The sequence below is a fragment of the Hemicordylus capensis genome, chromosome 5 (genome assembly GCF_027244095.1).
Source record: "Hemicordylus capensis ecotype Gifberg chromosome 5, rHemCap1.1.pri, whole genome shotgun sequence".
Lineage (NCBI taxonomy): Eukaryota > Metazoa > Chordata > Lepidosauria > Squamata > Cordylidae > Hemicordylus > Hemicordylus capensis.
In genome coordinates, this window is record NC_069661.1 from 232,658,936 (window position 1) to 232,682,125 (window position 23,190).

General features: G+C 47.4%; 1 protein-coding gene across 1 annotated transcript in view; it reads left to right on the top strand.

Moving 5' to 3' along the window:
* Positions 1 to 23,190, top strand: part of SLC13A4 (solute carrier family 13 member 4) — a 78,663-nt gene that overhangs the window by 34,447 nt on the left and 21,026 nt on the right. The window contains exons 3-8 of the mRNA XM_053258374.1: positions 296 to 432; positions 1,244 to 1,425; positions 5,899 to 5,953; positions 10,699 to 10,738; positions 13,553 to 13,630; positions 15,929 to 16,119. Of these exons, the coding sequence (XP_053114349.1) occupies positions 296 to 432; positions 1,244 to 1,425; positions 5,899 to 5,953; positions 10,699 to 10,738; positions 13,553 to 13,630; positions 15,929 to 16,119 (683 nt within the window). The remainder of the gene's footprint in view (positions 1 to 295; positions 433 to 1,243; positions 1,426 to 5,898; positions 5,954 to 10,698; positions 10,739 to 13,552; positions 13,631 to 15,928; positions 16,120 to 23,190) is intronic.

Below are 23,190 nucleotides of genomic sequence, written 5' to 3' on the forward strand. Positions count from 1 at the left end.
GCAACTTTTTAAAAAGTAAGAGTGTAAATTTGCTCAGTTGTGCTTTTGTGCTACATAGATTCAATCAATCAATCAATTCCTTTATTACAGTCACAGACCAGCACAGTTTACAAACCGAAGCCCAACAAAATAAACCTACATAACATACAAGGTTATGATAGGTAGATTCTGTAGATTCCCATCCTGGGAAATTATAGTCTAGATTCCCAGAATGCCCTCTGTCAGTGATATTTCTGTCCCATTACTCTTCCTCTGTCTCTGACTGCTTATCTCCCCCAACTTGCCTTCACTACAGGTGGCCGCAGAATACATCAAGAACACCACCTTGCTCCTGATGGGGGTCATTTGCGTAGCAGCCTCCGTTGAAAAGTGGAACCTGCACAAACGGATTGCCCTGCGCATGGTTATGATGGCTGGAGCCAAGCCGGGCATGTGAGTGAATCTGCTGTTGCACAGAACGCCATGACAGTGAAGCTCTAGTATTTATTTACACATTCAACACCCATACAATCTGTGTTCAGATTATGTTATGTTATGGAAACAACTATACCTGTGAATACAGATCCAGCAGTACATCTCCTGCATTTCAGGAGGCCAGGATCTGCTTTTAAAATAAACACAGATACAATCATTCACACAAAAACATGTACAAGTGTATGGATATCTGAACACAGGTGTAACATAATGTCTGAACAGGACTAGAGAGCAAGTGAAATTGAAGATACTAGTGAGCATAAAAGGGTAGCATGGGGCGCTTTGCTTCAAGAACAAAGTGGGCTAGGCATGCAGGATCCAGTTTGACTCTTGCTTCTTCCACACACAGGGTAAGTTCAGAAGTTCATAATGGTATCTGAACATAACCCTTCTCCTGAAAATTCTCCTTATTTAAAGTAAGGTGCATGCGATACTTGCATTCTTAGCATATGTAGTTCAACAACTCCAGATGTGGCTGAACTACGACTCCCATCATCCCCAACCACAATAAATTGTAGCTGGGGGTGATGGGAGTTGTAGTTCAACAACATCTGGAGAACTACAAGTTGGGAACTCCTGGCCTAAACAATACACTAAATATCGTTTCTCCTGAACTTATCCTGTGTGTGTGTGTTTAGGTCACACAGAGTGGTTTGTGTATTTTAGTCTTTGGGTAACAAGAAATAACAAATGTTGCTAATCAATCAGAATTGAGAACAGAAAGAGGATTGTATCTGCTCCCAAAAGACTTGCCTTTCCTGTCCCCCAGGTTGCTCCTCTGCTTTATGTGCTGTACAACTGCCTTGTCCATGTGGCTTTCCAACACATCCACCACCGCCATGGTGATGCCAATCGTGGAAGCCGTGCTGCAGGAGCTAGTGGATGCTGAGGAGGACTGTGAGGTGAATGGTACCGCAGGCAGCACCATCCTGGAAGAAAGGGAGACCATAGGTACATGACGGCATTTCCCGGGGTGGATCCACTATCGAGTGGCTGCATGCTAAGCACATGGGCCTCTGGGGGCTCCATTTGTATTTGTTGATTATTTAAAACATTTCTATACTGTCCCAAAATTGCGTCCCATCAAGGAGTGGGGCCACTGTGGGGGGGAGCCACCTTTTGGTACCTCCCCTGCAGGCCCTGTCAGCTGCCCTGCCATTCGTTGCCTGCCCTGCCATTCACTGAGACTGTTCTCATGATCAGCGTGAACTGGACCAGGAAAGCCAAGCCCAGTCTTTGCTGATCGTAAGAACCTCTGGGAGCCGTGCAAAGAGGTCACCCTCTTTGAGAGAGCTAGTGCTCTCTCAGCCCCATTTTCTTGATGGTCTGCCAGCCCCAGCTGCTTGCAGCCGAGGGTGGGAGACTGTGGGGCTGCCGGCTGGCTCCAGGGGGAATCCCCATAATGCACTCGTGCAGTGCATCATGGGAGTTCTGGGGGCAGGCCCACACTTCCCTGTCCCCGACCCTCCGCGCTGCTGGGTGCAGCTGGCAATCATCTGGGTGGGCATTCCTCCCACCCAGCAATAACAGAGGGATTGTCTGTGGGGAGTTAAATGCTAATAGCCTTCCTCCCCACTCTCCCTCAAACCTTTTCTCACTGATCATGAGAAAGGGATCACTGCTTCCCACCTCTGGCACAGCCTTGCTTGTCCACTCGCCTGCCTCTGCTGCCCTCTGTAGCCCACTAACCACTGCAGCCACCATGGCTGGCAAAGGAAAGCAAAAAAAAATTTGGACATGGGCCACCATCAATATCACTACGCCACCCACACCTATCACCCTCCTGATCATAAGCTCAGCTATTATAAAATGGCAAGTTAAAGGTTCTCCATGACCCTTCTCCCTATCATGGGGGATACGTCTATGAAGTTTAGCCATGTGGTTTCCAGGTTGCCTTGCAGGGATCTTTTATTTTGGGTAGTGTTTGGCCAGGTGTATATGTAGTCCTACATAGGGTCTTAATTAAAACTGAAAGGAATTTTTAGAATGTTCCAAAATGCAACCTGAAGTTTGCAAAAAGCAGCCTGCAGTTTTTTGTTCACACGTTGCCAGTGTTTGCAATAGAACAGAGAGCCCTATGTCTGAACATATGAAGCTGCCTTACATTGGCTACAGTCCAGAGCAATGGTGCTGTTGTGGTGTGAAACAATTCGCGCGAAACCAAGAAGTTCACCTAGATAAGCTGAGAAATGGGGATTTACTCAAGAGCACTATTGTGCTGTAGCATTCTTGTGCCAACGTTCCCATCAGAACAAAGGAGACGTGCTGCAGTTGCACAACTGTTGTGCAACCACAAGCATACCTGCAAGAGTGCAACACTGTTCTGGAGTATGTCATCCAGACTTAGCACAGCAAGCCAGCACAACAATTTCGCACTAGCCTGACAGCCTCCCTTGAGTGCGCCATCGCACCGCATGTCAGCCATAGAGTCAGCCATAGGTCCATCTAGCTCAGGATTGTCTATGGTGTCTGGCAGCAGCTCTCTAGGGTTTCGGGCAGGAGTAATTCCCAGCCCTACTTGGTGATGCCTGGAACTTTTTGTTAGAGGTTGTTGATTTTTACCCACAATAGGTAAAACAGCAGAGCACTAAGGAATGAGCACACACTCCAGTTACAGAGTAGGTAGCAGAGGATGGTTTGGATATTGCAGCTATTTAGAGAAAACACATGGAGATCCTTGTGTGACTAAACACTAAATATTTATTGGTTAAATACACTTAGACAGGAAAGACCTATATCTAATCTAAAGGACTACATAGTGGATAGGTAAGAAAAGGGAGAGAGATGTTTCCATCTGCTCTCTAGGAGGAAAGGAAGGATTGTGACTCAGCATAGGAAGTGCTGCAGAGTCAGTTCAGGGGTCATAGAGTAGGAACAGATAGGAAGACCCTGACTGACTGTCTCTACTCCCAATGCCCCTAGTGGTCATTAGGACAGTTGGTGCAAAAGGTCGATGCACTGGAAGTTCATCTCCAACACTTTTTCCATAGAAAGTAGATGGAATATAGAAACATAGAGACTAGGGACACCCAGCCAGGGTTAGGCTGCTTGTGACAACTGCTGAGATCAGGCCCAATCCCAGCGGGCCAGTGCTGCCCAGCCCGGCTTCTTAGGCCAGCTGCTAGCCAAGGTTAAGGGAGGGAGTGAACAGAACATAAGAACATAAGAACAGCCCTGCTGGATCAGGCCCAAGGCCCATCTAGTCCAGCATCCTGTTTCACACAGTGGCCCACTGGATGCTGCTGGAAGCCTACAGGCAGGGGTGCACCAAAGTAATTTGGGCACCTGGACTGCCCAGCCACGAGGCACCCCCACCCTGCATGAGCCCCCCCCCCCCAAATCTCCCTGCCAAAGCTCTGCTTTTTAAAAAATGCTTGAAAATGCTTAGAAAATGCCAGCTGAGGGCTGGCTGCAAGGGAGTGGAGCAGTCCTTCTCCCTCTCTGTCCCCGGTGGCGGCAACCAGGAGAGATGCTGGACCCATCCGTTGAGGCCAGTGTCTTTAAGAAACTGCGAGGTGTGACTGTGCAGTTGAGAGATTGCAGCAAGCCTGTGATGTCACAGGCTTGCGACAATCTCCTCCGCACAGGCGTGCCTCGCAGTTTCTTAAAGATGCTAGCCCGAACGGATGGGTCCAATGTCTCTCCTGGTTGCCGCTGCTGGGACAGGGAGGTTGCTGCTCCCCTCCCACTGCCACCCCTCGGCTGCAGTAAGCATTTTTTTTTTAAGCGGAGCTTTGGTGGGGTGCCGGAGGCCCCCAGCCCCAGCCATTTGGAGGCCCCCGCAGACCTTGGAGGACCAGACCTGGTCCCCAAGGTCTAGGGGTTAGTGTGCCTCTGCCTACAGGCAGGAGCTGAGGGCATGCTCTCTCTCCTGCTGTTCCTCCCCTGCAACTGGTACTCAGAGGCATCCTGCCTTGGAGGCTGGAGGTGGCCTATAGCCCCCTGACTAGTAGCACCCAGGCTACTTGCTCGTGTGCAAGCTGGGCTGTTTCCAGCCCAGACACACACAGAGATAGACTCCTAGAACACCTGTCTCTTGAGGGAATTCCCCAATGCATCGCATGTGTCACTTGGTATATTGTGGGATCTTCGGAGGCCGGTCCAATGAATCCGGGCTTCTGTTTACCTGCACTACCAGGGGCAGCAAGGAGATTCATCCACACTGCTCCCGGCAGTACAAAGGTACAGCACTGATTGTAGGGGCGGATTAAGCCTTTTGCCACCCGTAGGTGGCCAAGGATTTTCTGCCCCCACTGCTGCAACGAGGAGGGTAGGGGTGGCGAGGAGGAATTCCCCCCTTTTTTATTCTAAACGCTGCCGCAGAGGTGGGATGGGGGGCAGTGAAGGCCGCACAAAGGCTGCTGTGGGGAGTGGTGGACGAGGGGAAAGCCCCCCTTTTACATTAAAACGCCGCTGCCTGCAGGGAGGAATGGGGCAGCAGTGGCTGCAGCAGGGACGGTTGTGGTGGGGGGAGGAAATTCCCCCATTTACCTTAAAGCAGTGTCTGCCGCTGCATGCCTGCCGCTGCAGGGAAGAACAGCGAGGGAGAGCTCCTTCCAGCTGCCCTCCTCCCTCCCAAATGAGTGCATGCCCCCAACACAGCCCATTTGGGACCTTTCTCCACGTGTGGAAAACTTTCTCCCGCCCCAAGATTTGCCGCTCCCCCAGGATTTGCCGCCACAGGCAATTGCCTCTATTGCCTCTGCGGTAATCCTCCTATGACTGGTTGTGTGGGCACGTGGCTTGTGCACCTTCGGGGCTGCAAGCGGTCATCTGGAGGAGGTAGGTTGAACCCTGCCTTCCCCCCGCCCACCCAACTAACCACACATGCATGGTCGTGTGAACAACCTCACAGAGTCAGACTGTCTAGCTCAGTATTGTCGACACTGACTGGCAGCAGCTCTCCGAGGTTACAGGCAGGTGGATCTCCCAGCCCTACCTAGAGATTCCAGGGAGTGAACCTGGGGTCTTTTGCATACAAAGCAAATACTCTGCCACTGAGCTATGGCCCCATCCCCCTAAAGGGAATATTTACAGCAGCCAGTGCTTACATGCAGTCACCCGTCTAAATGCAAACCAGGGCAGACACTGCTGAGCAAAGAGGACAATTCCTGCTCGCTACCCATGCTCTCTCATTGAACTGCAGCCTGTGTTTGCTGTGTCTGTACATGAAAATCAAGGTTTCGCACCCAGACCCAGGTTCTATGAAGTACTCTATGAAATCTTTCTTTCACATTTAACATGTCCATGACATGTTGTTTTTAACACATTATAAATAATGTCCTGTGCCACACATTGCTGCAGTTTACAAAGATGCTTGTTTAGCTTTCGCTTCCATGCTCTTCTCATACTATTGGCAAAGTTCTGAAATGTATTCTATGAGAAACTCTTTCTCCCCACCCACCTCCTTTTCTTCTACTGCAGGTCTTGGCGAAAAACATGGGCAAACGTCACTGGAGCTCATTTTCATCAACGAGGAGTAAGAACGAAGTCTGTCCAACTCTAATGGACATTTGAACCCTTACAGGTCACAATGCAATAAAACATACAGTCAGGAGCTGCAAATAACAGTTTTCAAAGACTATTTTCATGAAGTAGGAATGGCGGGGACTTTATTATGTTGATTTTTGGTAAAACGTTAGAGGTCATGCAGGGGGGCAATGAGGGGTGGGAATTAGGTGGTTTCTTTTCTTGGGCCTAATTACAGTGATGGTGGCCCGTGGGGTGTGTGTGTGTTACATTTCCTGCTTCAGAAGGGAAATATATGGGCTTCTGGGTGAGAAAAAAGTGAAGCTGAATTTGGAGGTGCGTAAACATTTTTTCCCTTGACTGAGAATAAATGCATGTAACAGAACCCACCCGCCCCCACAGACCCATTTTTCTTTTCAAAGAAAAGCAGCTTTGGCAGATGAGAAATTTTAGAGCAGAACAGCAACGCTGGAGGATGCATACATTTTTATCGCTTCCCCTGTCTACTAGTTCCCCAACTCCCGAAGGTATTTCTCATCCTGCTAAATTCATGTTTATCCTTGTAAACACTGGATTGAAAACCCATGGAGGGGCAAGCTATTGGTGGGCAATTGTGGCCGTTGTGGTAGGTGCGCAAAAGGTAACTCTTTCCCTCACAACCCTTATTCCCCTCTCCCCAGGCAACGTTTTTCTTTTAAAAGGTCATGGGAACTCTGTTACATGTATGCAGTGTGTAGTTAATAGCCAGTCCACATAAGCTTGTACATCACTTGCATTGAGAAATGTTTCATGACTCACAGCGAAATGTGTGAACTGTCTCTATATGTTGGGCTTGTGGTGGAGAAGTCTCTGTTGACTGGATGAACTACTGTGATGACTCAGAATATTCAGGTGTCTAGGGAACTAAATAGTTTACAGTCCTGTTTCTTTGAGGGAAGGGAAAGTTGTCATAAGGACGTAAGAAAACCACTGCTGGATCAGGCCCATCCAGCATCCTGTTTCACACAGTGGCCCACCAGATGCCTCTGAGAAGCCCACAGGCAAGAGGGGAGGGCATACCTGCTCTCTCTTGGTGTTGCTCCTCTGCAACTGGTATTTAGAGGCATCTTGCTTCTGAGGCTGGAGGTGGCCTATAGCCACCAGACTAGTAGCCACTGATGTACATGACCTCCATGACTTCGCTGATAGACCTGTCACAGTCGCTTGCTTCCTTTAAAGCCTCAAGGTCCTGAGATGTATAGAATCTAAGGACCAGATCACACATGAAAGATAATACCCTGCTTCTTCCTCCTAGCTTTAAAAAAAAAAACCCATGGGAAGCTGAAATCAGGAGCAGAAGACCAACAAGGGACGGACTGCTTAACTGTTTCCATCCTGATCTCCCCCCCCGCCCAAAAAAAAATCATGCCTGCTGGCCCCAGCTGCTTTTCTCCACAGGGAGGAAAAGGTATAGGAGAAAATGACACATGCAGATATTGAGCCCTTTTTCAGAGGGCTAGGGGGGAAGAAGCCATAAAAAACTTACCTCCCTGCAGATTATCAAGGGCTCCTTCTTGTGGGGGCGGGTCACCCACCCAGACAATTGCTGGCTACTGCCAGCAGCGTGGAAGGTCAGGCTGTTGGGCCTCATCGCCCCACATCGCCCCACTCCCCAGACCTTCCATAATGCACCACATGAGTGTGTGGAGCATTATGGGGACCCCCTTCCAGTGTTCCCTCTGACAGGGATTCCCAAAAGTTGTTGACTACAGCTCTCTGAATCCCCAGCTGCAATGGCTTTTTCTTGGGGATTATGGGAATTGTAGTCAAAAACATCAGGGATTCCCTTTTAGAGGGAAAACGCTGTCCACACTCTCCTCCCTAAAGCTGACTGGGAGCCCTGCAGTCTGCTAGCCCCAGCTGCTTACGTCGGGCTGGCAGAAGATCAGGAAAGTGCTTGCTCTCCAAACTTCATTTAAGAGGGTGGCTCCAGAGGTGGGTTTGCTGCCGAGGTGCTGCCAGGATTGGGCCCAATTCCAGCGTAGAGACATGCAGGCAAAACCAGACTGGGCTTCCTTAGCCCATTTTTTGCCTGCTCATGTGAATAGCTTCATTGTGGGTTTTTTTGTTTTTTTTTTAAACACCCTGAATATCCAAAAAGGCAACATTTTGGCCTGAATGCCATATATTTTGAATTGACAAAGGTAATTTGGGAGGATGAACAAAGGTGATTTGGTAGAAGAAGAGAGCTGGTCTTGTGGTAGCAAGCATAAATTGCCCTCTGTGCTAAGCAGGGTTTACCCTGGTTTGCATTTGAATGGGAGACTACATGTGAGCATTGTAAGATATTCCCCTTAGCGGATGGGGCCACTTTGGGAAGAGCATCTGCATGCTAGCATGCAGAAGTCCCAAGTTCCCACCCTGGTATCTCCAGACAGGGCTGAGAGAGACTCCTGCCTGTAATGCTAGTCTGGTTCGACAATACTGAGCTAGATGAACAAATGGCCTGACTCAATATAAGGCAGCTTCCTATGTTCCCAATTGGGGTTCAGTTGGGACTAGTGTTTGATATGATGCACACAGTACTTACGGGTATGGCATTATGTTCAACACTCGTACAATCAGTGTAAAATGTACACAGGTACAGATCTGTACACAGGGACAGTCATTCACATGTTATGCTGAACGCAGGTACAGCCGTACACTTCCCATCTGTACCATGCATTTGAAGGGCCTGTATCCAGGATCACTTTTTAAATGAACACAGGTACAGTCATTCACACAAACACATGTGCAAGAGTACAGACATCTGTACAATCATATAGCACAATGTCTAAATTGGGTTTTAGATACAACAGATATAATGGTATGCCTGAAGTTTTAAGTAGCACACTGTTGATCATATTGACCCATATCTCATTAGTTTGGCCCCATGGATCCCTGCCCCCCCCCCGAAATCCTGAGTAGCTAAGACTCTCTAAGAAAGAGTTCTCAACACCTCTGAAAACTGGGGTCACTTCAATAAAGCCTTTGGGGAACTTCTTCATCCCATGTTGTTCGGGGATGTTGAGAGCCTTCGTTCCTGTGCAGCTTCTGCTGCATGACACAGCTTCTTCCCATGCAGTGTCCATGCTTTTAGATGGGGCAACACTAGCATGGGAAAGAGCCATGTCAATTGCTCCTACAGGTGACCTGCATCCAGTGGCGTATCGGGGGGAAACGGCGCCCAGGGCAAGCTCCCTGAAATGGCGCCCCCCGCCCCCCCATACCTGTGAGACCGCCGGCGGTGGCGGTGATTCGGTGGTGGTGTGCGGCGTCGGGTCGCCCGAGGCACGCCTGCGCAGTTGGGAAGCGACGCCGGGCCAGGAGGCAGGCTCGGCGTCGCTCTGCGGCCTGCACTCCGTCCTCGGCGGGCAATCCGCCGCCGCTGCTCGGGCCTCACTACAGCATCGCTGCCACGCCAGCCACCAGCCACCGCCGCACTCGGTGGGCCGCGGGTGACCCGCTGCCACCACCCGCCAGCGCCAAATCGCCGTCGCACGCACGCCGCCACACTCGGCGGGCGATCCAGGGGGGTTGGGGGGAGCCACTTTTTGGTGCCCCCCACGTGACCCCCCCGGGGTGGCACCCGGGGCACGTGCCCCCCCTGCCCCCCTATTGTTACGCCCCTACCTGCATCTTCCAACATGGCTGCAGTAGTGTGGGAAGGAGACACATTGCTGTTGCAGGGGTGACATCAAAAGAAGTCCCTGTAGTGCCCAAAGTTCCTCTAAGACGACCATAACTGTACAGAAACCTCTTTATAACAGGAATTATACCCATAGTGTTTCTTCTTTATCTTGCAAAAAGATGTGGAGAAAATTCTCCCAAGTGGAAATTATCTCCAAATTTCAAGCTTTTCAGGTTCCTCCAAAGAGAAACTGAAAGGCTCTCCAAATTTCAGGGATTTATCCTCATTCCTCCCCATCTGGGAAGCTGCCTTAAATGGAGTCAGACCATCTAGCTCAATGATCTAGCTCAACAGACTGACTGCAGATCTTCAAGGTTTCAGGCAGGAGCCTCTCCCAACTCTACCTGGAGATGCCAGGGAGTGAAACTGGGAACTTCTGCATGCATGCAGGCAGATGATCTTCCACTGAGTTATGGTCTCATCTCCTAAGGGGAAAACCTTATAGCACTCCCATGTATTCACCCATCCAAATGCAAACCTAGGCAGCCCCTGCTTAGCAAAGCGGAGAATTCATGCTTGCTACCAGAAGACCAGAAATCTTTCCCTCTCTGGTGAGATGTTAGACCAGTGGTTCCCAACCAGGATTCCTCCAGGTGTTGCTGAACTACAACTCCCATCATCCCTGAGTATAATTTATTGTGGCTGGGGATGCTGGGAATTGTAGTTCAGCAACATCTGGAGGAACCCTGGGTGGGAACCACTGTGTTAGACACAACACTTGAACACAGCACAGCATACTTGGGGTGTAAGACACAGCAAAATTCTCCATGTTTGCCTACCTCCAGCTCTTCCCTGGTTCCACAGCTAAGGAGAACCACTGTGATATAGTGGACAGAGTGCCTGAGATGAACTGGGGAGACCCGGATTTAAGCCCCTGTTCACCATGAAGCCTATGATCTTGGGTTGGTCACTATCTCTCAAACTAACCTTTCCCAAGGGCTTTTGGACAGAATGAACTAACTCCATCTAATCAACTAGGATTGAGCTACAGTAGCAGGCAAGGAACCAACTTTAAATATTTCTCCTCCTTTCTTTTCTTTTTTTAGTGCCACAACTGCTGACTTTGGATCTCTGATGCATTCCAAGGTATTTTCATAGGCTGTACTTGCATTCTATAAAAGGACAGCACAGAAAACAGCATTAGGTCAAATCATTATGATCACACCATTTCCCCTTCCTTTTTAATGTGGCTAGAAGAGTGCACCACTCCATGTTTATGGTACTGTTGCGTTTAGAGGCCTTGAACTGTGGCTTTCCTTCAATGGCATCACATGGTTCTAGGGCTCTTGTTCCCATTGTGGGAAGCAGTGGTGGTTGGTGCTCCAGATGCTGCCTCCTGGTACCCCACATAACCGGCCTGCCCACATCCCCCATTGGCCAGTTGAATGGGGCACCCTGCAGAATGGAGGCGGGATGGCTGTGCAGGGGTGCCAGGTGGCAGCAGTAGGAGGTTTTACTGACTGTTAAAGGCATAACCTGCCTTCCTCACCCCTCACCTCCCGCTAGTGAGCAGCCCTGGTCACCACTACTTGGAAGGTGTTGCTTCACATATTCACATCCACAGCTTGATTTCTCAAGAGTTTGGCCACTTTTGCAGATGAATATGTGAACTGCCTCCACCCAAAAGCATTGTGCTTGAGATTATATAAAACATCTGGATTTGATACGTGAGCGTGTGGGTGCAAAGCCTGAGAAACGAGGCAAGTCAGGCAGTGGCTTTTGTTGGGCCAGCTTGAGTTGAGCTTGTTTTGAAGAGGGGCCTTGTATTTGCTCTAGCTCCCTAGTTCTAGGCAACAATGGACTGAACGATGGATCTGTGGATTATTTTACTTGTGGCTAGGGGTGGAGCCTGATTCCTCCTGGCCCCTCCGATACGATTGTCTGGCTAGGTTTAGACTCCTTGCTCACGCAACATTCACATGGTGATATTATTACCCTGATGGCAGGTATTGAAAAGTTCAAAGGTACAAGCAAACTACCTGGCAATTAGAATAATCTCATCTATGTGTACCTTGTGGTTCTATGTAACCGCTAATTTTTGCAATAATTGTATTAGAAACCACTGTGAGAGCTGTGCTGCCGTTATTTAATCCTGTCTATTAGCATCCCATTCCCATTCTACTGTAGATCCTTTATACAGTGCAGTTGCTTTCTTATGTTACCTTTTGTAGCCAGGTACAGACCCCCAAATTGGCACATTTTAAAAATAATTTTTGTTCTGGCGGCCCAGGGAGGAGGCAGCGATCATCTGCGGGGAGGTAAGTGTTTCCAGGCTTCCTCCCCGCAGAAGGGGGTAGCCTCCTGAAGCGATCGTGAGGATTGCTTCACTCTCTGCTTTTTTTGTGTGTATGCCTTATTTTGTTTTCATGTATCATTATTTTTTTGTATAATGGCTAGGGAAGTGGCCTGGGCCTCTCTGGACCTCTGAAAGGTCCTGTCTGTCCCTGTGTACAGTGTACACAGATTGTATGTGTGTTAAACATAACATGTTAATAGGGCTTCAGTCTTGTCCTTAACTATTTTCCCAGTCACCACAGATGGTCTGGAATTTTTCAGGTGCAAGTGATATTGGGGGGACTTTTCAAATACACCTACATTTTTGTCACTACCACAGCTTTTGCAGAGTTTCCTATGGCTGGCCGGGGCTGGTTGCCATCATCATTATTATTATTATTTTAAGTTTAGAATTAGCTCTCATGAGTCTATCAGGGCCGGATTAAGCCTGTAGCATGTGTTATAAAGGGGCCCTAAATTTTAAAAAATGCACATAAATATTAAAACATAAATTATTTACTTGCATAGTAAAGTAATTCAATATTTTTCATTTGTTATATTTTGGAGTATGGGAGACCAAGCAACAAACTCACACTTACTACAACAGCAGTGAACATTTATATGCCGTTTTTCAATCAAAATTCTCAAAGTGGTTTACATAGAAATATAAAGAGTGGATAGATGATTCTCTGTCTCCAAAGAACTCACACTCTAAAAAGAAAAATGTGGTAGGCACCAGCAACAGCCACTGGACAGATGCTGTGCTGGGCCTTCTCTTAAAAGGCACATTTAGCAGAACAGGGATATTTATTGGAAGCTGGGCGTGCCAGGCCCTCGAAAACGCAGGGCCAGTAGCAAATGCTACATTTGCTACTACGTTAATACTCGATAGGAGTCTATCTGGAACAGCCAATATATATAATGTACAGCAGGGCAAAGGGAGAGGAAATCCCGCCCCCACCATGTCAATCAGCAGCATGCCCGGCCGTTCACACTTACAACAGGACTTGTCTGGTGAGGGAAGAGCTTTCATGATGGCGGGAGCTTCCGTGATTGCGAGACTGAATCGATCGCCCTGATTTAATCATGTCTGAATGAAGCTTTTGTAGTCCTGTCCCCCATCGCCACAGAAGCTGCTGATTTGTGGCTGATGGAAGTCTTTGCCAGAAGTCCCACCCTGAAAAGACTGTAGCAGCCATTGAGAGAAGTGTATCTTTGAAGAGGACCTCTGATGGCACTGACTTCATGTGGCTAATGCACTTACAGCAGTAATAAGTAGGAAAATAAAGTGTAAGGCCTCTTCACCCAGATAGAGAACTGAACTGCCTGAAACTGGGGTGCTTTACTAACTCTCACCACTCATAAAACTGATTTTTTCAGGGGATATAAATATCACTGAGAGAAAAGGGAAAAGCAACACCATTGGCTAGGTGCAGTTGTTTGATTAGGGTTGTCTCCACGTGAAAGAGCCTGTTTTTCATGGGAATGTATTTCAACTTGATTAGACAGCAGTAGTGACAGAACCATTGTTTCTCCTTGTGTGAAATATTCCCAGAGCAATTTCCAATTCAGTTCCAGGTGGTCTCCTGGATGCTTTCTAATGAAGGAGCATTTGTCTTCCTATAGAACATGAATGGCGTACACATGATAGCCAACACCATTGGAACAATGAACTCCAAAACCAATGGACAGCATCTACCTCAGGTGAGAACCAACCCTGTGCATAGAAAGAGAGACAACCATTTCAGGTTCATGCACACTTCAGCCATTCATATTGTTTAATTTTTTAAAAAAATGTACATCCACCTTTCTTCACAGATGTGCACTTAAGGTGGCTTATATTAGAATGATATGGCAATATATTAATAAAAACCCTACTGAGAGTGACAGAACATTTGAGAATGGTTCAGTTCATGTTTCTGTTCTCCTTTCCCCCGTTGCAATGCTCCTGATGGTTCTAATAATAGTACAGTCTGTCATAAAATCGTATTTCCTTTTGATGCCTGACAGCCAGACAAATCCTCCATGGACACGCCAGAGTTTTCCATTGTGCAAGGTGGGAGAATATCCTTCAGCAATCTCCCCTTCCCTCTGTGCCCTCTTGTGCCTCCTGAAACTATGTCCCGGAGAGTCAGGAGAACCTCGGGGAGATAGTTTCAGAAAGTCCAGACAGCTGCAGAGGGAAGGGGAGATTGCCAAAGATTGCCCCTCCCCCTTGCACAATGGAAATATGTCCATTTTTAGATTTGCCACCTCAGGGCAGAATATGCTGCCAAATTTGATATCCTGAGAATCTCAGCTGTCATCTTTAAGAAGCAAGTTACTGACCCTCATGACATTAAGAATATTTTTAAAGGATCTCCATGTCTTTCCTTTTCTCCAAGCCCCTTCTTCATAAAACAGTTCCATTTATATGAAAATGAAAAACCACAAAAGAAAGCTGAATTAGTTTGCCCAAGACCATTCCAGACATAATTAATTTGAGGTGAAAAGTCTGCCAAGTATTCCTCCACCTTTATCATGTGACTTGAGGATTATGTTCCTAGCAAAACCCAAGTAAACTGAAGCTTCCCTCATTGGCTGTCTGCAGATCAGCAGTCTGATTCCTGTTGATCCTTCACTTTTGTGAGGGACCAAGCAATTTTCAAGAAACTAGAGAGGGCTGAGTCTCTTTAGTTCCCAGGGCAAATAAGCTGCCTGTAGAATGCAGACATTCTGAAACCCAGGAAGTCATTTTTCCAGGCCCAACCAAACTATTATAATACCTAACAAGCATCCTGGCATAGTTGGCTTAACCTTACAAAATTCACTGAGGTCATTCACACAATCAAAAACTGTGAGGCTGTTCTCAAAAGTAGCTAAGTCCAGGCTTAGGAAGCCAAGCCTGGGCTTAGCTGCCCGTAAGAACTGCCGGGATCCACACCGATCCTGGTGGCACCAAAGCCAGTGTCAAAGACCAGCTCTTAGCTGAGGTTAAGAGCGCAAAGGCACCTTAACTCAGCTGCTGGGATCATGTGTCAGCACAGGCTGCTTGCAGCTCATGCTGCCACAGAGATGGGGGCCTAGAGCGCCCATCCCCTGGGGGAATCCCCTGGTGCATTGCGCTCAGCACATGGTGCACTCTGGGATACCCAGAGGCCGGGATAATAATCCACCCTGCATGGAGCAGTGCAGACTATGTGGGAGTGCACTCCATGCTTCTACAGTTTGTGAAGCCTCCTTCCTGCCTATCTTCCCAGTAGGTTGTGTGAATGGCCCCTGTGTTTTACTCAGGTTTGGGAGCGGTGTGTGCTTCGGATCTTTGGTTGTGTAGAAGCAAGGTAGGAAGAAAAGCTACCCAGGTTTTTCTCCTTCCTTGCTTCCACACAACTGAAAATTGGGAGCACACACATCTCCCAAATCCAGGTAGAACACAGTTTTTGATTGTGTGGATGACCTCACTATCTAACCAATTTTGACTACCTGATTCTTTTTTAATAGAGGCTGTATTCAGACAATCACAGCAATCCTGGTTAAAGAATTAACCAGGATCTCTGAACCCTTCAGAGTTGATTGCTCAGAATTTTTGGCAATCCTGGTCAAACCACTGTGGTTAAACTGCATTAATGAGATTTATGCAGTCTAACCATAGCAGTTTGAGCAGGATTGCCCAGAAATTCTGGGTTTTCACAATCTGCTCTGCATGACTCAGTGATCATGGTTAACTATTTAACCAGGATTGCTGTGGTTATTTGAACGCAGCCTTAGTTCTCCTCAAGCACTCACAATCCCTGATTGGGATTTTATTGTTCTAAATTTGTTTTTATTTATGGAAGCTATGCTGGGAATCATTGGAGGAAGGGGTATAAATTGGGGTCATTTCATATGACTGGGAGGGCAGGGTGGTGGGGGTGGAGTTAAGGCTGCTCTAACTCTAGTTGGACAACTAGTTTATTTCTCAGAGAGGTAGGTACTCACTAATGCTGGAGCTGGTTCTACCTATAGGATGTGGTTTGTTTACAGGCTCAGATCCTTGTTCTGCCACCTCAGCCACAAAATTTGGACCTACGCAGTAAGCACCGATACCCATCCAGACATGATCACATGGTCTGCAAGTGCCTCTCCCTGAGCATCTCCTATGCGGCAACCATTGGAGGACTCACCACTATTATAGGCACATCCACTAACCTCATCTTCCTGGAATATTTCAACAAGTAAGTGATATACACACACGTGCAGTGCATTCTGTTTCGCAAGACTCATGTGGAGCCAATATCAGGTGGCCTGATTGCAAGAGAAGATTGCCCTTCATTCAGCATGTCTCACAAGCTGTTTACTATACTCTAAGAGGGCTCGCAGATTGGATATACTTACCCCAAATCTCTGAATATAGCGATATAGGTCTTGGTTGATCTAGGTTTATATAGCAATGGGGAGAAGAGGGTTCTTTCACAGCTGTGTCCTCTCAAGAATCACCCCCAAATGGAGATCACCTCAGCAGAAGAGGCAGATCATCATCTAGGTGAGGATTACACTCTGTAGCAGGGGCGTAGTGAATACTGAGCAAGGGGGTACAATTTTCTGCAGGCCCAAAGAGCCTGGGGCCCCCTCAAGGCTCCTTCTCTCCCTCAGCCAGGGTGCCACCTTGCTCCCTCCCATACCTAGCTGGCAAGCAAAGTGCTCACCAGCTGGGAGCATGAGGCATGCCACTCTCCTCTCCAGCCAGCATTTCACGCTGGCTGGGGAGGAATGGACTCTCCTCTCCCCCCGGGCATTAGCCCCTCCCCTACATCTGACATCAGACACAAGGAGGGGTGGGGCTAGTGCAGAGAACGGCACTGTCACAGCCCCGGCATAGTTTCATTTCCTCATTTCCCGAGTCAGCAGCAGGTGAAATTGCTAAAAGAGAACACCTTTTCAGGGAAAGGAGCTCCCTTTCTGCAATTCCAGCAATCACTGACAGGGGAAATGAAACTATGCCGGGGCTGTGACAGCCTCATTCTCTGCACTGCCCCACCCCCCCTTGCATCCAATGTCAGACCCAGGGGGTGGGGCTTGGGGCACAGACAGGAAAGTATAGTGGTGGGGGGCACTGGTCAGATTTTGACCCCAGCCCTCGCAAAGCTCCATATGTCCCTGCTCTGTAGGTAGAATGCAGGATGATCCTTGTGGGCTGTTAGAGATCATATGTGGGGATGGAGCAACTGTGGAATATAACAGAAGACTTCAGCTGTTGATGGAGTAGGGGAGAGGGCTTGGAGAGCTCAGAAGGCTGTAACCTCCATATCTATGGTGTCTTCCAAGTCCATTGTCCATCCCCCATTCTTATAGGCTAGTGGTTAGGAGAGCTGGTCTTGTGGTAGCAAGCATGACTTGTCCCCTTAGCTAAGTAGGGTCCGCCCTGGTTGCATATGATTGGGAGAGAAGAAGTGTGAGCCCTGTAAGATACTCGCCTCAGGGGATGGAGCCACTCAAGGAAGAGCAGAAGGTTCCAATCCCTCTCTGGGATCTCCAAGGTAGAGCTGGGAGAGATTCCTGCCTGCAACCTTGGAGAAGCCGCTGCCAATCTGTGTAGACAATACTGAGTTAGATGGACCAATGGTCTGACTCAGTATATGGCAGTTTTCTATGCTCCTATGTTATCTTCTAAAGCATGTGTTTCCATCTTGTGGGACTCAAGATGTTGCTGAACTACAACTCCCATCTTCCCCAGTTACAATTTAATATGGCTGGGATGATGGGAGTTATTTCAGCAACATCTGGAGACCACAGGTTGGGAACCCCTGTTCTAAGGCAGTGTCTGAGATCTTTGTCAGCTTCATGGCAACCATGACTTCCCATAAATAGATGTATAACAGCTGCAGTTTTAAGCATATTTTCTAGGAAGGAAGTCCTGTTAAATGCAGTTATCAATCAATCAAAGTTTATTACGGTCTATGACCAGCATTTTTAAAAATAAATAAATAAATAACAAGTCAGCAGTCTAACCCATCAACAATGTTATAACTGAAAGGTTATAGAGCAGCACTAGAACTGTTAATTAAAAACTGACGCAATCTTTGAGCTGCTGCACAAAAACCTGCCACTTTCCGAGTAATGGCAGGTATGCTGTCCTCAAGCAGGAAAGCCACTTGTTGGCTAGGCGAAATTCCTGGGAAACGAGCCAGCAGTGGAGATATTAGTTCTAAACGTAAGTCCCTATAAAAGGAGCAATAAAGCAAAACATGTTCAATGCTTTCAACATCCCCATCACCACAGGGGCATAGACGCTCCGCATAAGGAGTCCCACTGTAGCGACCTTCAAGAACAGCAGAGGGAAGGCATCTACATCTGGCCTGTGTGAAAGCCAACCTATATCTGGGGATGTCTAATTGTTGCAGATAAGATAAAGGAGCAACAAGGTACCTTGTGGTATCATTACAATAGAAACCCAGAGACTTAGATAAATCTTCCTGCCGCTCCATTTTCTGTTTCACCAAGGCACGGGCTTGTGATACTTCCATTTTGAGCAGGGTAAGCGGAAGCAACCCCAATGTTGCCAGTTTAGTAAGTATTCTGCGTTCCCAGGAGGCATGAAATGAATCTTGTAATGTGAGAAATACTAAACTACCATGGGAGTGATGGATTTTAATCCAGTAAAAAATCGTAAGTATCCAAGATCTAGCCTCCACCTTGACTAGACCCGTCTCCAGTCTCAATCTGGCATTAGAGACACAACAGTGGGTCGAAAGTACAGCTCTAAGAAATTTAGATTGAATTCTTTCCACCTGCTGAAAACTAGATAAAAGCCCTAGCTGTGCACCATATGTAAGCTGAGCAAGAGGTTTGGCAAGAAAAAGTTTGAAAGCAGAGGGTGTAAAACGCCCCCCCTTACTCCAAAAAAACCCTGAGAATAGCGGACACACTCCTTTGAGCATTCTGGGACACATAGGTAGCATGTGGTTTCCTAGAGCCCGAGGCATGGATGAGGACCCCCAAATAATTGAAGGTAGAAACTTGCTGAACAGGGTGGTCATCAATTTTCCAATTATGATGTTTAGGTTTTTTACCGAGGGCCATGATCTTTGTTTTAGCATAATTAATTTCAAGACGATTTCCTTTACAATAGGAGGCCAATACCCCCAGGGCATGTCTGAGGCCCACAGGTGTTCTTGCCAGGATAAGAGTATCATCAGTATACAACAATGAGTTAATGTGCTTCTCTGCTAACTTTGGAGGGTGTTAAATGCAGTGTTTAAACCTAGTCACGTTTAGGACCAAGCTACAAGTCCATCTTCTAGCAAGGTCAAGAGGGCTCTACCCAGAAGGATTTGGTATGAAAGGAACGCATTCTGATGTCACATCTATTTGTGGAATCCCATTTTGTCCTTGTTGGGAGGTGGATAATACAGACTAACAGCCTGGCTCTAAACATGTCTACTCAGAAATAAGTGGAAATTGCTTGTGCTGGTGAACTACATATGAATTTGCCTTACACTGAGTCAGACCATTGGACTAACATGTGGAGGCCATAGCTCAGTGGTAGAACATCTGTTTTTCCTGCAGAAGGTCCCAGGGAAGAAACTGATCTGAAACCCTGGAGAGCCATTGCCAGTCAGTACAGACATTCCTGAGCTAGATAGACCAATGTTCTGATTCAATAGAAGGCTGAATGACCTATGTTGACTTATGTTCATCTCACCCAGTACTGTGACAAGCAATAGGTCTCAGGTGGATGCTTTACCCAGCCCTGCTACTTGAGTTCCTTTTAACTAGAGATTCCAAGTAGGGATGTGCAAGAACCACGGTTCGAACCACGGTTCAAGCACTTTTGGGAAATTTGTTTGAGAACTATAAGAAAAAGGAGAGCAGGTTCTTCAAATCCACCACCTCATTCAGCTTCCTGCTGGGGTGGTGTGCATCCCAGTAAGCCCCCGCACAGGCACTATGTGCGTGGTCAGCAGCACCATGCATGCGTGGACCCTATGTGCATCCTGACACTGCACGGATTGGGATGCACACCACCCCAGCAGGAAGCTGAATGGGGTGGCGGAGAGCAGGTAATAAGGACCTGCTCTCCTTTTTCTTAAAGTTCCCAAACAAATTTCCCCCAAAGTGCTTGAACTGAGGGTTCGAATCATGGTTCATGCACATCCCTAAAGCCAAGAATCAAACCTGGGCCCTTCTGCATGCACAGCATATGTGCTTGCTTGCTTGCTTAATTAATTAATTAATTAATTGCATTTATTACATTTATATACCGCCCCATCCAAAAGGCTCTGGGTGGGTGCACAACCACAAAAATAAAACCCACAAATCAGTCCTTTAAAAGAATCATTACAGAACAGTTTAAAAACAGCATAAAACCATTAACGATTAAAACATTTAGAACAGTTTAGAAACCCTGGAAGGGCAGACCAAACAGATAGGTTTTAAGGGCTTTCCTGAAGGCCAAGAATGAATTCAGACTACGGATTTCTTCCGGGAGTGTATTCCACAGCCCAGGAGCAGCTACAGAGAAGGCTCCACCTCTGAGTTGCCACCAGACTCACCAGTGGTAACGGGAGATGGACCTTCTCAGATGACCTTAATGTGTGGTGGGGATGCATGCATAGCCACATCACAGAAACATCATGGGGACTCCTAGAGAATGATCTGCATGGTGCCCATGACCATTCTGTCACCATTGTTTTATTTTGGCATTTTCCTAACAGCACACTTCTAACCATGCTGATGAAGAAGCAAGGTTCATTCATTTGAACCTACATGCTCAGAGCACTTCAAGTAAATTATCTTAATAATTTACAACAGCCCAGAAGAGAAGTGCAATCACCTGTGGGAGATGAGAAGCTGAAGCTAAGAAACAGAAGCTTGTTTCAGGTCATCCAGAGAGTTTGTGACTAAATATAACTGAAGTGACTGATTTCCTGCCCCTCCTCTTAACCGTACAGTAGACGATACCAATTTGCTTTATAATTTCTCTTTGTGCTCTCCCCCTACCTAGTTCTTTATCACTACAGGCTCTGGCATGGGGGTGTGGGATGGAGCTTTTGTTTCTTGGATGGCTCCATCAGTTCTAGTGATTTGTTCCCCCTGCAAAGTAATAATCTCCCAAGTGCAACATCATTATGTTTTTTAATGTAGCAAATTATGTTAACAATAGATGGGAAATTAATGAAGCCAAAGGCGTGCCTAAACTACTTCAAAAGAAAAATGATCTGATCTTTATGAATATTTTTATGCAAATATACTTCTTAGGATTAATAAAAATGAAATGCTTAACAGTGGGAATAGAATTTTAAAAAGACATTCGGGGGGCGGGGGGGGGAGGAATTTAAGAGCTCAAAAGCAACCCAGGCTGTTTCTTTGCTCGCACCACCAAAGAGTCGAAGGTTGTTATCTCTGTGGTTATCCTGAAGAGCACTTCAGACATTGCACCAGGGCTCTCAGACTGCAGCCCTCCTGAAGCTATTGGCCTACAACTCCCACCATTGCTGGCTGCTAGCCATTGCCACTGGGGACGATGAGAGTTGTCCAGATACAGCTAGAAGGCCACAGTTTGAGACCCCTGCATCACACCCATGGAGGCTATTCACACGGCCGTGCAAAACCAGGCTAAGGGAGGCCAGCCGGATTCCGCACGGTCATGTGCTGCAACAGGAGCTGCATGGATCTCGGCAGAAAACCTTCTAAAATATCCCCCACCTTAAACGAGGTTAGCGAAGCGAGTGCTCTGCTAACCCCGTTCTTCTGATTGTGAGACCCCCGACTGGGAGGCTCCAACAAGCCTCCTGGCCTCGAGGGTCTCCCCAGTATGCCCCACACACTTGCCCCAATCCCCACCACCCCTACCGGCTCCGTGATAGAGCCAGTAATTGTGTGGGTGGCCAATCCGGCTGCCCAGGGATGGCTCCCTGCTCATCTGCAGGGAGAGCGTGTTTGTTCCCTGAAGAGCCTGGTTAGGCTCTCCTCAGTGCTTGTGTGGAGAACCTCACTGAATGGTTTCTTGGCCACTATGAGAAGCAGGATGCTGGAGCAGATGATCTGATCTAACAGGCCTCTTATGGTGATGCCCACTAGCTTAGATGGCAGACTAGACAGATTCGTGGAGGATAGGTCTGTCAATGGCTATTAGCCATGAGAGATATGGAATCTCCAGGTTCAGAGTCAGTATGCCCCTGAACAGCAGTTGCCTGGGAAAAGGCAAAGCAGGAGGACTGTTGCCTTCAAGCCCTGGAACTTCCCAGAGACATCTGGTTGTCCCCGGTTGGAAACAGGATGCTAGACTAGATGGGTTTTTTTGTCTGATCCAGTAGGTTTCTGCTGGTTTATGACTGTAACAATAAACTTACCTGCTTGCTTGCTTGCTTGCTTAACCCAGCAAGTTTCTTATGTCCTTAGGTGTACACCTAATATTTCCGAATGTACATGTAACATGTAAAGTGTCCCTGTGCCAAAGAGTTGCATTAGATTGGTACATATGACAGACAGCCAAGACTGGTGGCAAATAGCACATACTTATTGAATGTTTATGTGGCAGCAGACCAAGGTTTGATGCTGTGTAACGGAAGAGTTCCTTCCCAACCTTACATAAGAACATAAGAACGGCCCTGCTGGATCATGCTCAAGGCCCACCTAGTCTAGCATCCTGTTTCGCACAGTGGCCCACCAGATGCCGCTGGAAGCCACAGGCAGGAGTTGAGGGCATGCCCTCTCTCTGCTATTACTCCCCTGCAGATGTGGTTGGGCTACAATTGCTATTCCTTCAGCCTTACTGATTTGAGCCACATCACCTTCCTTACTATCTCTTGTATTCACATGTCACTGTATCTCTTGAGCAAGTGTAGGCAATGTTGGATTGATAGATCATAACTGACCCACCAATTCATCTCCCCCACTTACTTCTATGCATCAAAATCTACTTATTTCTGTTGAAGTGGGAAGAGAGGGATACTGGAAGAATATTTAAACTGATTGGTTTCAGTTTTGTTCCTGGAAAGCACCATCAACGCCAGTTCATGGCTTTGAACTGCTGGACAGCTGCTGAGATTCTTATAGCTAACAAAAGGCAGTACAGTGAAGTCCCTAAAATAAAACACAGATTAACTGAAACCTGGAAGGTAGCCGAGATGGCCAAATTTAGAATGTAGGAAGAAGGTAGATACTTTTAAAGCTACAAGGTTTAAATCTTTAACCTTGAGTTGGTTAATCTTTAACATTTCACCTTTCCTTGGTTAACCTCGACAACTAAGGAGAAGAGGCGAATGAATAGGCTCATCCACATGATCCTCATCTGGGTAAGAGGA